This window comes from Neodiprion fabricii, chromosome 2 (genome assembly GCF_021155785.1).
Source record: "Neodiprion fabricii isolate iyNeoFabr1 chromosome 2, iyNeoFabr1.1, whole genome shotgun sequence".
Taxonomy (NCBI): domain Eukaryota; kingdom Metazoa; phylum Arthropoda; class Insecta; order Hymenoptera; family Diprionidae; genus Neodiprion; species Neodiprion fabricii.
In genome coordinates, this window is record NC_060240.1 from 11,995,374 (window position 1) to 12,007,414 (window position 12,041).

A 12,041-nucleotide genomic window follows, 5' to 3' on the forward strand; every position below is an offset into this window, starting at 1 on the left:
TTAATAATTAAAACAAGTATTGTTACCTCGACTCTGGCTGCTCCAAATCTTTACATGTAGCACTTCTTGTAGCATCTCAGGTTTATTGGTGAAGCGACGCACTTTCACATAATTCAGATCTTCACTAATCTCTTATAATCCAAAAATCCACACCGCAATTACACTCGATCCTACACTCACTTTTCGTGCTGTAGCTGTCCGTTTGAATCGACTGAATAAACTTGCTAACAATGCAACTGCGCATTTACCGAAAATCAGCCAAAATAATAACAAAATTGTCACAGGTCGCACAGAGACAAATATCGACATCACTGAAATCTATAGTTACACAAAAGAATGGAAACTCGAGACACTAAATTCACCTTCAACGTTCGTAGGACTTTTTCATTTCAGTAACTCGGTTTTCCTTCAAACTACACGCTGCTCCTCGTGTATTATTCACAGATGAGTATGGTGCAAGTACACTGATGGAATAATGCGGTCTGAATGTTCGACTGGCACTGACAACAAGTTGTTCCCCTCCGATTGCTTGAAAACGACTGATGCCGCACGGCGCTCAGACGATAGTTAAATGAGTTCTGTGAAGGACGGAAGATAACAATACTCCCCCCTCCCCCCTCCTCCTCTGTTGCTCTTCCCATGGAGTGGGGGTAGCTCACTGTGTATATATATATATATATATATATCAGTGGCTTGCTGCCCTCGCTGACCGCGTGCAAGCTCGTCAGACAACTACTAGCGCCACTAGTGGTGGAGATTGGCGCCAGAATCGAGAGACATTTTGCGAACCACTTTTAGCAGCTTGTGTCAGGGGGCTTGTCATGTCCTTAGACGCCAATGCCATAGGGCATAGACATAGACTCACAGAACACCGTTCACGCACGTGCACGTGTATCTCTAAAAACATAACCAACCTTATTCTCACTCTGTAGTTTTATTTTTTGTTTACTGAGAGTAAGTAATAATCTAAAAATGGGAAAAATAAAGCCAAGATTGGGTAGCCGTAAAAAAGCCAAAAGATGGCCTAAGGGACAAAGTTCCAGTTCAAATCCTGAAACCAAACAACACCGGGATCAAGCGCGAACCAGATTCTTTCAAGAAAATTTTGGTACGTGCTCTTTTAAATTTTTCCGTTCAACTGTCATCCAGGCTTGGAACATTAAATTCTGTATATGTGAGATCCTCGAAATTTTTTCGAAATTTTCTCACAGCATTTCGTCTTACAAGAATATTTAAAAAAATTTAGGTTATAACATAAACTATAATGCATTTTCGAGAGGTTGACCAGACCTTCTTGCAATCAGACGCAAACTAATAGAAAATCGTACTTAAATGATTCGTTGTAACTAGTATGATGTCATTTGAATTCAATTTACGTATTTTGAATTCATGAAGTCACCTGAAAAATGTATGGAATCAGATGAATATCTACAAAATCATTTGAATTGAATTTAATTTAATTCCAGTCTTCTGAGTACAATTCAAACGTTTTAAATTCGATTTAAATCTTCCTAGTTCAGTTAAATCAAGCCTTATGAGTTCAATTTCGCCCTTTCGTGTTCAATTCAAGAATGTTTACCTTAAATGCATTCCTTTGAAATTGTGAAGTTATTTACTGCATTTCAAGTCTTGAAATCTGATTTTCGCTCAATTCCCGAATGGTTGACCCATCGTCTTGGTAAAACAACTAATATTTAGTAACCATGCTGAAAAAAAACTGTTATTCAGAATGTTATCACATGCTTTATTACAAATTTTTTATCAAGGTCCTGGCGGTCTAACCTCAGATGCTCTTCATAAGCATGATGCTATACAAGGCACACATCAAAATGTACAAAATATTGAAATTGATGACGATGATGAGACGCAAGCAACAACTATTAAAACTTTCAACACATTTGCCAGCGATTGGAGTAGCTGTTCGAACATTTCTTTCAGCAGGTAAATGTAGTTTAATTCTGAGTGGCTCACTTCAAACATGATATTTTTACCTTCTATATACCTCTTCTTTTCTTCTTACTCCACTTCATCATCATCATCTGCAAAACGTTCAATTTTCCACACCCATTTTCAATTAAAATTGAGAAGAGATATGTTCTCGTATGAGATTTTGGAAGCGCATGTTTGTAACATTTTTTCACTTTGCAGATTCTTGAGTGGGTTTCAAGCTAGTTCAGCCATGCATAAGGAAATGTTGGCAGTTTTAGCTGCAGTCACCGAGGTCATAAAACAAAACGGAGGAACTGAATCTTCTACTGAATATTACGCAGCATTGGTAAGATTCTAAAATATGAATAAAACAAGAATTTTTTTGTGCTCTTATTTCTTCGAATGCTTAAATTAGTATAATACAAAATTTTACCCCAAGTAATTGTTAGTGACCATTAAAACATTCGCACAATAATATAATGAATACACGAGCAGTGACAGTTTAAAATATTTTCATTATAAACAGATGACAACACTAGAAGCAACAGAGACTGAGGAATCAGTGGCAGCCGTATTATCACTGTTGGGAATGGGTTTGAAGACAGTTCCAATAAGTGTCCTTAGACTGCAGTTTAGCCAAGCTAGCCAAACCTTTCTTCAAGTATTGGAGAAGTATGCGACTAGCGAGAATTTTCTGATCCAGCGAACAGTATGTTACATCAGTAATCAGTAATAGGGATATTGTTTCACTCGTATTTCTGAGAGTTAGCGTATATGAAATTTGCTGGAAATTTTTTTAAACTACTTTTCACCTTTTCTTAAATTTTTATATGGACAAGATGGTCCATTCATTTCCAAGATTCACTTTAACTTCGATTAAGTCTTTCAAATTTATGCACTATTGCCAACATCTGTACTTGAACGATTTTACAGTGCATTGGATGTCTTTCCATATTATTGAGATCTCAGGAAGCCGCAGTTTGGTCAAGTTCGTCGACCGTGCGAATACTTGACGCAATACTAGTGTTTACAGTTCACTCCAAACCAAAATTGCGAAAGGCTGCTCAACATGCAGTATGTTCAATCCTCAAAGGTGAGATCATGAATTTAAACAGTTTTTTTTTTCAAAATTCACTGAATATTGTAATAGAGTTGTGGACAGAATTTGAACAAAAACTTGACATTCAACAATTATGCAGGAAGCCATATAATGAAGAACGACAATCCACCTGCATATCATCCTGCTGCGTCTCAAGTTGCAAAACATTGTCTGGTTCAGCTGGAAATGGCCAGTCAACCAGGTGGAATTACAGCAACTCTGCATGTCCTAACTATGCTGAAAGAAATCTTGCATCAGCTCCCCAAATCCCACGTTAAGGTATTATACTCGACATATCTGTAATTGGTAGTTTGCCAGACAGGATAATCCCGGCAATATTTTGAATCATTATGTTTATTATAGGTTATTTGTGAAGAACTGCTCAAAATAATGACGATGAATAATTTGCTCTTCACTTCTTGCTGTCTACAAGCCTTCCACAGTTTGTTTATATCGAAACCTTTGGAAACAACATTACCACCTACCTTAAATGCTCAGATCATCAATGCTCTGTACGATTATCAGCCAGCGCCTGGAGACACACAGCCGACTTTAGCGTGGCTTGCCGTAATGCAAGAAGCACATTGCAACCTCGTTCAGTGAGTGACAATCATTGTGATTCTGATAGATTCATTTATTCTGCCATTGTAAATACCTTATTGAATTTTGTAATACTTACAATTACTAAAATTTAGGTCATATGAAGATAATTTGTATTCATAAATAGCAACGAGTTTAACAATTGACTATTGCATGATTATTTTTCAACTTCCAGAAATTCATTGCAACTATGTGCAGCAAATTTACCCAGAATTTTGGAAAAGTGTACAGAACTTTGGTTGTCTGATAGGTCTGAGGTATTGAGTGGTGCATCACACACTATTAAAACACTTTTACAAGATTGCGTTGCGCCTTTGTGCAAATACGAAGACGGTGAAAAAAAGTAAGTACTATGTCAGGTAATTAATTCTTTCTCCAAGATATATGCTACATTTTAAGCTGTCTGTGCAAGTAGCTCATAAGGAATTCATTTATTCATTCTCTTTGGATCTTCATCTCTAATAGGTACAAGACTGCGATATCTAAATCAATTCATATAATTCAGCAAGGAATGAAGTACCAATATCACTCTGCGTGGCATCACGTTCTCCACTTGCTTGCCATTATTTTCCAGGTAATGAACATATTTCAGATTTAAAATGGATTCAAGATTATTTGTAAAAAATATAATAGAGTATTAGCATCGTTTCTAAACAAAGTTTGGTCTCAATTATCGAGACAAAATCTGAAATTGTATCTAAACGATGTAATAATACCACAGTTGTAAACCATCTCTTCCTGTTCTCACACAGATTGCAGGCAAAACCTGTCAGGATCAATTGTTGGAAATATTAGTCGCGCTCGCAGAACTGAGGGATTCGTATAAATTTTCATACAATTCCGAAGTCGAGTATGCCGTTGGAGCTGCTGTTCAGTCCATGGGTCCTGAAATTGTTCTGAACACAATTCCGCTACAGGTAAATCATAATTTTTAACCTATGAAAAGTTGTGTGTAAGAATTAGTTCTTATGCTTTAAATTGACTTTGGATCAGATAAGCAAACTCAGTTATGTGACTTGTAATTCGAATTCACTTGTGGCACTGTCATTTGTGAATTTTTACAGACTTCCACAGATACCATAGATTTGAACAGAAGTTGGCTCTTGCCAACACTGAAGGAGAACATCGTTCAAGCCCCACTTTCCTATTTTGTGAAGTCATTACTACCGCTGGCTACAATGTGCGAGTAAGTGTTTGATATATATATATTAATCCAGATGCTAGATAATATTTCATGTACTTGAATTCAGGCAGAAATCAGTTACTCTGAAGTCCGTGAATGATGGAATTGGCTCTCACAGTTATCAGCTGTTGACATCGCAGATTTGGGCTTTGCTTCCAAATTTCTGCAACAACCCAGGTGATACGAAAGACAGTTTCAAGGTAAAAATCGTCTTACTTAGTCTATGTAATTTGAAAACACTATTATAGTAATTTGTTTGTTTGTTTTGGTTGATCAAAGTTACTGGAAGACATTTTACATGTTCAATAACTCAATGAAAAAAAACCGTAAGACATATTTGAATAAAAAATATTTGACCAAAACAGTTCAAACCTGAAATTGACTGTCAAGAATTGAAAAAAAATTTAATGTGCTCTGTGCAACACTGAAGTCGACGTTCATTTTGCAAATTTGTCTCATTTCGTTTCAAGGAGACATAACTGTAGAAAAATACTAATGTAGATCAAATCTGCAAAAATTATCTTAAAGCTAATGCTTCAAGCTCCAAAATGGTTTTTGGAACATCTATTTACATGCATTTGTCGTTAAGTTATGCAAATTAGAAATTACATGTTTTTTCAATTAAGAATTGGTGGCGTGTCGATTTTTGTGTTCAGTATATTTTACTACATGACAAAACTTCTCGTTCTGCAGCAAATTGAGTATTCTTGACGATAGCTAATGAATTTTGCCATTGCAGAGCATTGCTAGAATCTTGGGAATTGCTATAAGTGAGCGAAAAGATCTGAGGTTATCAGTTATGGCATCGATACGAAAACTTATAACCAGAGCAACTGATGATGGCAACAGAGGAGACATTGAGGAGTTGGCGAAATTCGCCAAAAACTTTCTTCCTTTGCTATTCAACCTTTATACAAGTAAACCAAACGGTTCTGACGAAGAAGGTCAACGTCTTGCAGCACTAGAAACTATCAAGGTCGATTAATGGCTTAATCACTTATTTGTGTGAATTCCCTTTGTGTTCTATTTAACATGTATTTTTTTTTCTACAGATATATTTGACAATAAGTAGTAAAGAATTAGCAGCTGAACTTTTCGATCGCGCATTGGAACGGATGCAGTCTTCTGATACCGATCGCTTCGTAAAAGAGAGTATATTGGATTTAATCAGGGTATTGGCTTGCCATACAGATGGTGCCAGACTCCTGGCTGTTTACAAAGAGTTCGTTCCTGTACTTACAGATACTAAGAACCCAAAGGAACAGAAAAAAGCGTACAGGTGATTTCCCTCTCAGCTTTTGAGCTCAGATTATTTATATTATTTACTGGTTAGTTTTCAGCTTCCACTTGAAAAATTTATACACAGTAAAAAAAAATCCTTGAAGGATTTCTCTCAAATCCAATTTTACCAGGTCGCTCTTGAAATTCGATGTTTTACCCCCATTTAAATAACATGACGAAGATGTCATCTAGGAAGAAAAAAATTTTCAACACTTAGGCGCTTTTAATAATAAGGACTTGATCCTGGAAGCATTTTGTAAAGAGATAAAGTTTATACAACAGTGTCTACTAAACCTAATCCGCAGGAAAAGCTGTTTAAAAATGATAAAACCTCGATAATAAATATTATGTACAAATTCGTTTTTCAATGCTTTTAGTCTAAACTATTTTTAATGCAGGAATTTAATTTGCTCTAATATTCTTCCACTATCAAGTCTGTATCATCACATGCTTAGTAATGACCAGAAACAAGTGGGTAATTTGACTTTCATAGGCCATCTTTCTTTACAAGAACTTTCTGCTGGGATGCAATTGGAGCACATAAAATCATTATTAAGTAAAAAATTTTTTACTTAATGTTTGTATTCACATAACTCGAAAACTACACGATGTATCAGATCCAAAATTATTCAGTTTTGATTTAAGGAAAGTCATGACGATAAAAATCCAAAATCATCCAAATTCGTTAATTCAATCTCCAGATATTATCGTATAAATAATTGACCTCAACCTGTAAGTGGTTGGAGGCGGAGTTGTTGTTCAGGTGGAAGCAAAGACGAAAAGATTTTGCTTCCAAATGCAATAAACTAATCCACACTTACCTAATGTATTCAATGCTACTTCAGATTTTTAGAAGAAATATGTAGCAGCGAAAAAGAGGCCTGTAAAGAGTTCATCCAACAGAACAGACACGGCATTCAAAAAATGCTCCTGAAATCTCTGTCTTCTACTGTCGCAAGCAGCAAAGGGGTGTGTATCTTGTTTAGTTATTTATTATAATGAAAAATTTCGAACAATATCGAGTTTTTTGATTCATGCAGAAATAAAATTGCTCTTAGTGGAAATAATTAATTGAAATTATGCTCATCCAGGCTCGTCTTCGATGTTTGGAACATCTTGTTAAATCCCAACCTCAATTGGATCAGACAAAACTTCTGAGATCCATAGTACCTGAAGCTGTGCTGTGCCTCAAGGAAGTGAACGAAAGATGTCGAGCATCCGCGTACCAGCTGCTAAACACTATTGCTGAGCAGCTACTTCAAACGACAAAAAATCTTGAGAAGTACATCGAAATGTTGGTCGCAGGTCTTGCTGGCACTCCAACACTCTGCAGTGCAACTTTGCTCGCACTGGCCTCCGTAACTTACAATTACAACGGTTAGAATTGCTTGTCAATCCATCAGTTTCACCTCTATGACTCTGGTGTTTGAATATAGCTATCCTTTAATCAATGTTTCTGCAGGCGCACTGGGATTGGAGACCGTCAAAGAGATAGTGAAACATGCTTGCGTTTTATTGACTTCGCCAACCAGGGAAATTGCACTATCCGCCATTTCCTACATCAAGGTGTATCTCACTATCATGCCCTCGCCAACGGTTGCACCAATGTTGCCCACAATCGTAAGCAATGACATGAAAGTTTTTAACGTAATGATGAAAGTTGTTCAAGACTCAATAGGAGAATGTTTTAGGTGACGGCTCTATGCGATATGACTGATGATTGTCAGAGACATTTTCGTCAAAAATTTCGTGACGTGCTTGTTAAATTGATAAGGAAGTATGGAGCTGATCTGATAATGGGATTGGTCAAACCAACGGCCACAGTCATGCTCAAGAGAATTAAAAATTTGAAAAAGATACAAGCAAGGAAGCAAAAGATGAAAGATCAAAAAAAATCAGAAACCGGAAGTAAAGATGGTGTGGATGATGAGGAATTCAATGTCAAAGCCAGGCCGAAAACGTAAGCTGGTGGAAACTACTTGTTACAGTATTTCACAAACATAAGATGAAACTAACCATGAAATTCTGAAATTAAGTTTGCCAAAATGCAATATGGAAAAGCGTTTGTCCTTCTTTCAGTGTTGAAGAAATTCTGGCAGATAGCGATGACGATTTTGTAGATACAGAAACAGATGAGGGAGTTCGAGGTCGAAAACAGAAACTAAAGAAAAAGGCATGGATTCACGAAAGCGAGGAGAATATTGTCGACTTCGTGGATGCTGGTGCTGCTAAAAATATTACTGGTTGGTACAGTGTTTTCGACTATGCAATTTAGTGATATCTAGGCGAAATCATAAAAATTAATATGTATTGTTAAGGTAATGCCTTACCCTGATCTTTAATTATTTTTCAGCAACGCAACCTGGAGCTTTGGACTCCACTCAGTCGATTAGAAAAAAGAAAGAGGGTGGTTTTAAAACGGATGAAAAAGGTCGTTTGATCATCAAAGATGATGACAGCGATGGCGAAATGGAGATAAAACCGAAAAAGTTACCCTTTCTGGGTAGTGATTCTGAAAACAACAGTGGTAAGGGATTCTTGTTTAGACAAAAACAATTAGTATATGCCAAATTTTATTTACCCGGTTACTTTGGTATCAATAATTCTCAGAAAATCCTGATATTATTTTAAATTTCTCAGTAATATACCATGTTTTCTGATAGTTGTGAGAAAAGTTCTGCATTATTTCTAAAAAGCTTAAATTATTCTGATAATGTATGATGGATTCCAAGAAGTTAAATATTTTCTGAACTTTTTTTTTCTATCGAAAATATAAAAAACTTCTAGTTTCGCCTTCCTGACTACTTTTCATAAAGTCTGATTAGAGATGATATTTTGATAAATTCCTAGAGAAGAATTATCTTTTACTAGAACTTCATTTTGTATCATGCATCTAAAAAAAATCAGAGTTCTGGTATTTTGTGAGGTTACCTCTTTATGGAAATCTGGAATAGATTTATAAGAGAAATTAGAAAATTTTTAAGGTAAATATTTTCAGAATATTTTTAATAAAACTGAAATCCTGAGGTCTTTCCGTAAAACTAGTGAAGTCGATTTTCTACATAGAAATCAAAATATTTCTGCACGATTCCTAGAAGTTGTGAGAATTGGTCAGAAATTTTTCAGAAAAACTGAGAAACCGTCAAAAATTCATATACAAAGTAAATACTTAGAAATTTTTACGTAATAAAAAATTCGGTACTTATCTACTGAGGAAGATATCGGCAAAACCTTTGCGACATTTTTTTTGAGACTATAAAGAAATCATGAGGTGGTTGTTTCAGATGACGAAGACACGAAATCTACTGTATCAACAGCGAAGACTGGTCGAAAACGGAGACTTAGCGGTAGTTTGGACGGTATAAGTATGCGATCGGATCGCCCTGCGTCAAAATATCAAGGTACTTCACATTATATTTGCTTTAGAATAATTTTCATGAGAAATTTGATTCGCGAACATTTAGAAATACTTATTTCTATCTGTTGTTCACATCACAATTTACCGTGCGCAATTTCCAAACGGTAGAACCTGCTTTTTCCAATTAGAAAAATATATAGCAATTTTCAGTTCCGCAGATTTAAAGGTCTTATCGTATCAAATAACGGATTTAAATTTTTCTCATTTATAGCTGGTGGATCAGGTATCCATAGGCATATTACTAAAAATACACCGAAAAATAATCCCGGCAGTGAGTATTCTGCCCAAAAAGCAAGGGGTGACATCAAAAAGAAGGGAAAACCAGATCCTTACGCTTACGTGCCTTTAACCCGTTCGGCGCTGAATAAACGGTCAGTAATAATAAACAAATCACAATAGTGATTACTGTCATAAATATTAATACCATTTTTAATTTTTACATTGCTGGGCTCTATCAATGCTAACAGAAATAATACTCTTGATTTTAGTAAGAAGATGAAAAATGCCGGAAGATTTAAGAACATCATATCAGGTGCTAAGAAAGGCGCAAATGTTGGACGAAAGAATAGAGACAGACCACGCAAAGGAGTTGGCAGAAAATAATTATCAAGGTTGATACTAGAGAAGGATCTCGTAGCGAAAGTACGATGGATTATGAAATATTTCTTTGGTAGTATTGAACGTGTATTTGGAATATTACAGCTGTGCTCTTTGCCATGTACAACCGGTTGCCCCGTATAATCGTTGTACAAGGCGTAATTAGACCATTCTTATACAGCTGATATTTTAATTGGTTCTGTATTACAGTCGTTTAATATATTTTTCCTTGCGGTTTCCCTCATTGTAACTGATAACAGAATTTTACTGTACAATGGTGATATTTATATGTAAACAAAGAGTTGCAATTCACTCATATGTATGTAACATATGAACTAAACAATGATATACATACAAATAATATGTTGTTACTTGTGTTAAATAAATTAATTTGTTTATATTAGAGTGTGATGCTATGTGGAAAATATTCATCTTCTTCGTGTATTGGGCATATTTTAATGATACGCGAAATTAGTGGACCACATTATAGATAATAAATTGAAGGGGATAATTTCGAAATGGTTTGATAGATTTTTTGATACACATTTCCGAAGGACATTTCTGCGACAAGTGATACTGCGTGACATCAAAACGAAGGTTGGAGAATAACGGCAGATCAAATGTAGTCGGAACTTCAGTGACTTTCCATTAGAAGATTGATTGGTTAATCCTACCATGCTCCAGAAGTCATTTGTGAGTTCCTAGAGACCTGATTAATGGAAGAGGATTCCGCGATATCGATTCTCGATAAACAGTTTTGTAATAATAAATTCAGAAGAATTCCGCTTGTAATTTTGCAAGAAAAAACGATTGCGCATAATCGTTAGTGACTAGGAATTGACGGCTCAAACGGTGCAGCAAAAAATGTCAAAAATCTTGTCATGTTGTCGCAGCTGTTGATCCAATGATGTTCTAGATGATTGTTTTTAGTTTCTGAGAGTCCAATTAGTTGGAAAAGAGTCCTGCAAATTAATTCTGTCGAAAAAATGTTTGCATCACATTTTGAAAAACGTTAAAATGGAGTTACGTAGACGCTATATTAGCATATTTTTTCGAGAAATTGCGGTTGTGCGTAGTCTAAAATTGCTAAAAGCAATGGATCACACATCACAGCCTACATAAAACTGAAAAATTCCTACAGTCTGTTGTCCTCGCAGCTGTTGATCCCACGAAGTTTTAGCTCGAGTTCTAGTTATTTTTTACGAGTTCCTAAGCATCCAATTAGTTAGGCTCATAGAAATCGATTCTAAGACAAAAAAAAAAACGAAGGCTTATGCCTTTGGATGTTTATAGCCAAATTTAAGCTGATTGTGAAAAATGCTAAAAACGATTGATTCTGACTGTAACGATGTTAATTTTGAGAGGTAAAACAATTGCACGTAGTCCCAAATCGCCGCGATTAGCCGATCCGAGAATACAGCTCAAAAACGGTACATTTCTGTCCTATTTTTCCAGCTGCTAGTCCAACGATGCTCAGATTGTTTCTTTTGAGTTTCTGAGGGGCCAGTTATCGAAAAGAAGAAATAAATTATCTACAATCCTACGAATCGACTCTGAGCCGCAAAGTTATTTTGTATATAATATAAAGATCACCAGAAAATCTATTCCTTCTTCAACATTCTCATTCATAACATATCTTCACTTCCTTACATGAAAATTGGTGAAAAAAGTATCATATAATATTATGCCTCACCATAATTATATCGTAGTTACTGCAACTGGGGATCATTCAACAGTACTCAAGTATTTATTGCTATTATCATATTATACCGCATCACTAGCTAAGTTAACATAATTTTCTAAAGTCTTTTCACATGGCGCATCAATATATCGCGTCCAATGTACATTCCCATGATCGTCAATCGTCATCATATTATCGATGTCCAAATAATTGATCGAGGCATAAAACAATAAAACGGTGATCTTTGACACGG

The 12,041-nt window shown here is 35.7% G+C and overlaps 1 protein-coding gene across 1 annotated transcript; it reads left to right on the plus strand.

The window, feature by feature from the left end:
• The first annotated feature begins 846 nt into the window (after nt 1-846).
• On the plus strand, nt 847-10,507 carry LOC124174874 (RRP12-like protein). Its single transcript, XM_046554450.1, has 23 exons — nt 847-1,108; nt 1,767-1,941; nt 2,149-2,275; nt 2,456-2,638; nt 2,863-3,022; nt 3,129-3,307; nt 3,392-3,627; nt 3,804-3,971; nt 4,094-4,202; nt 4,381-4,545; nt 4,693-4,814; nt 4,879-5,011; nt 5,551-5,787; nt 5,864-6,090; nt 6,938-7,061; nt 7,184-7,469; nt 7,555-7,712; nt 7,784-8,052; nt 8,172-8,335; nt 8,446-8,619; nt 9,377-9,493; nt 9,722-9,881; nt 9,999-10,507. Exons 1-23 carry the CDS (start codon nt 973-975, stop codon nt 10,111-10,113), a joined length of 3,924 nt encoding a protein of 1,307 aa, XP_046410406.1. The 5' UTR covers nt 847-972; the 3' UTR covers nt 10,114-10,507.
• Nucleotides 10,508-12,041: the final 1,534 nt, after the last annotated feature.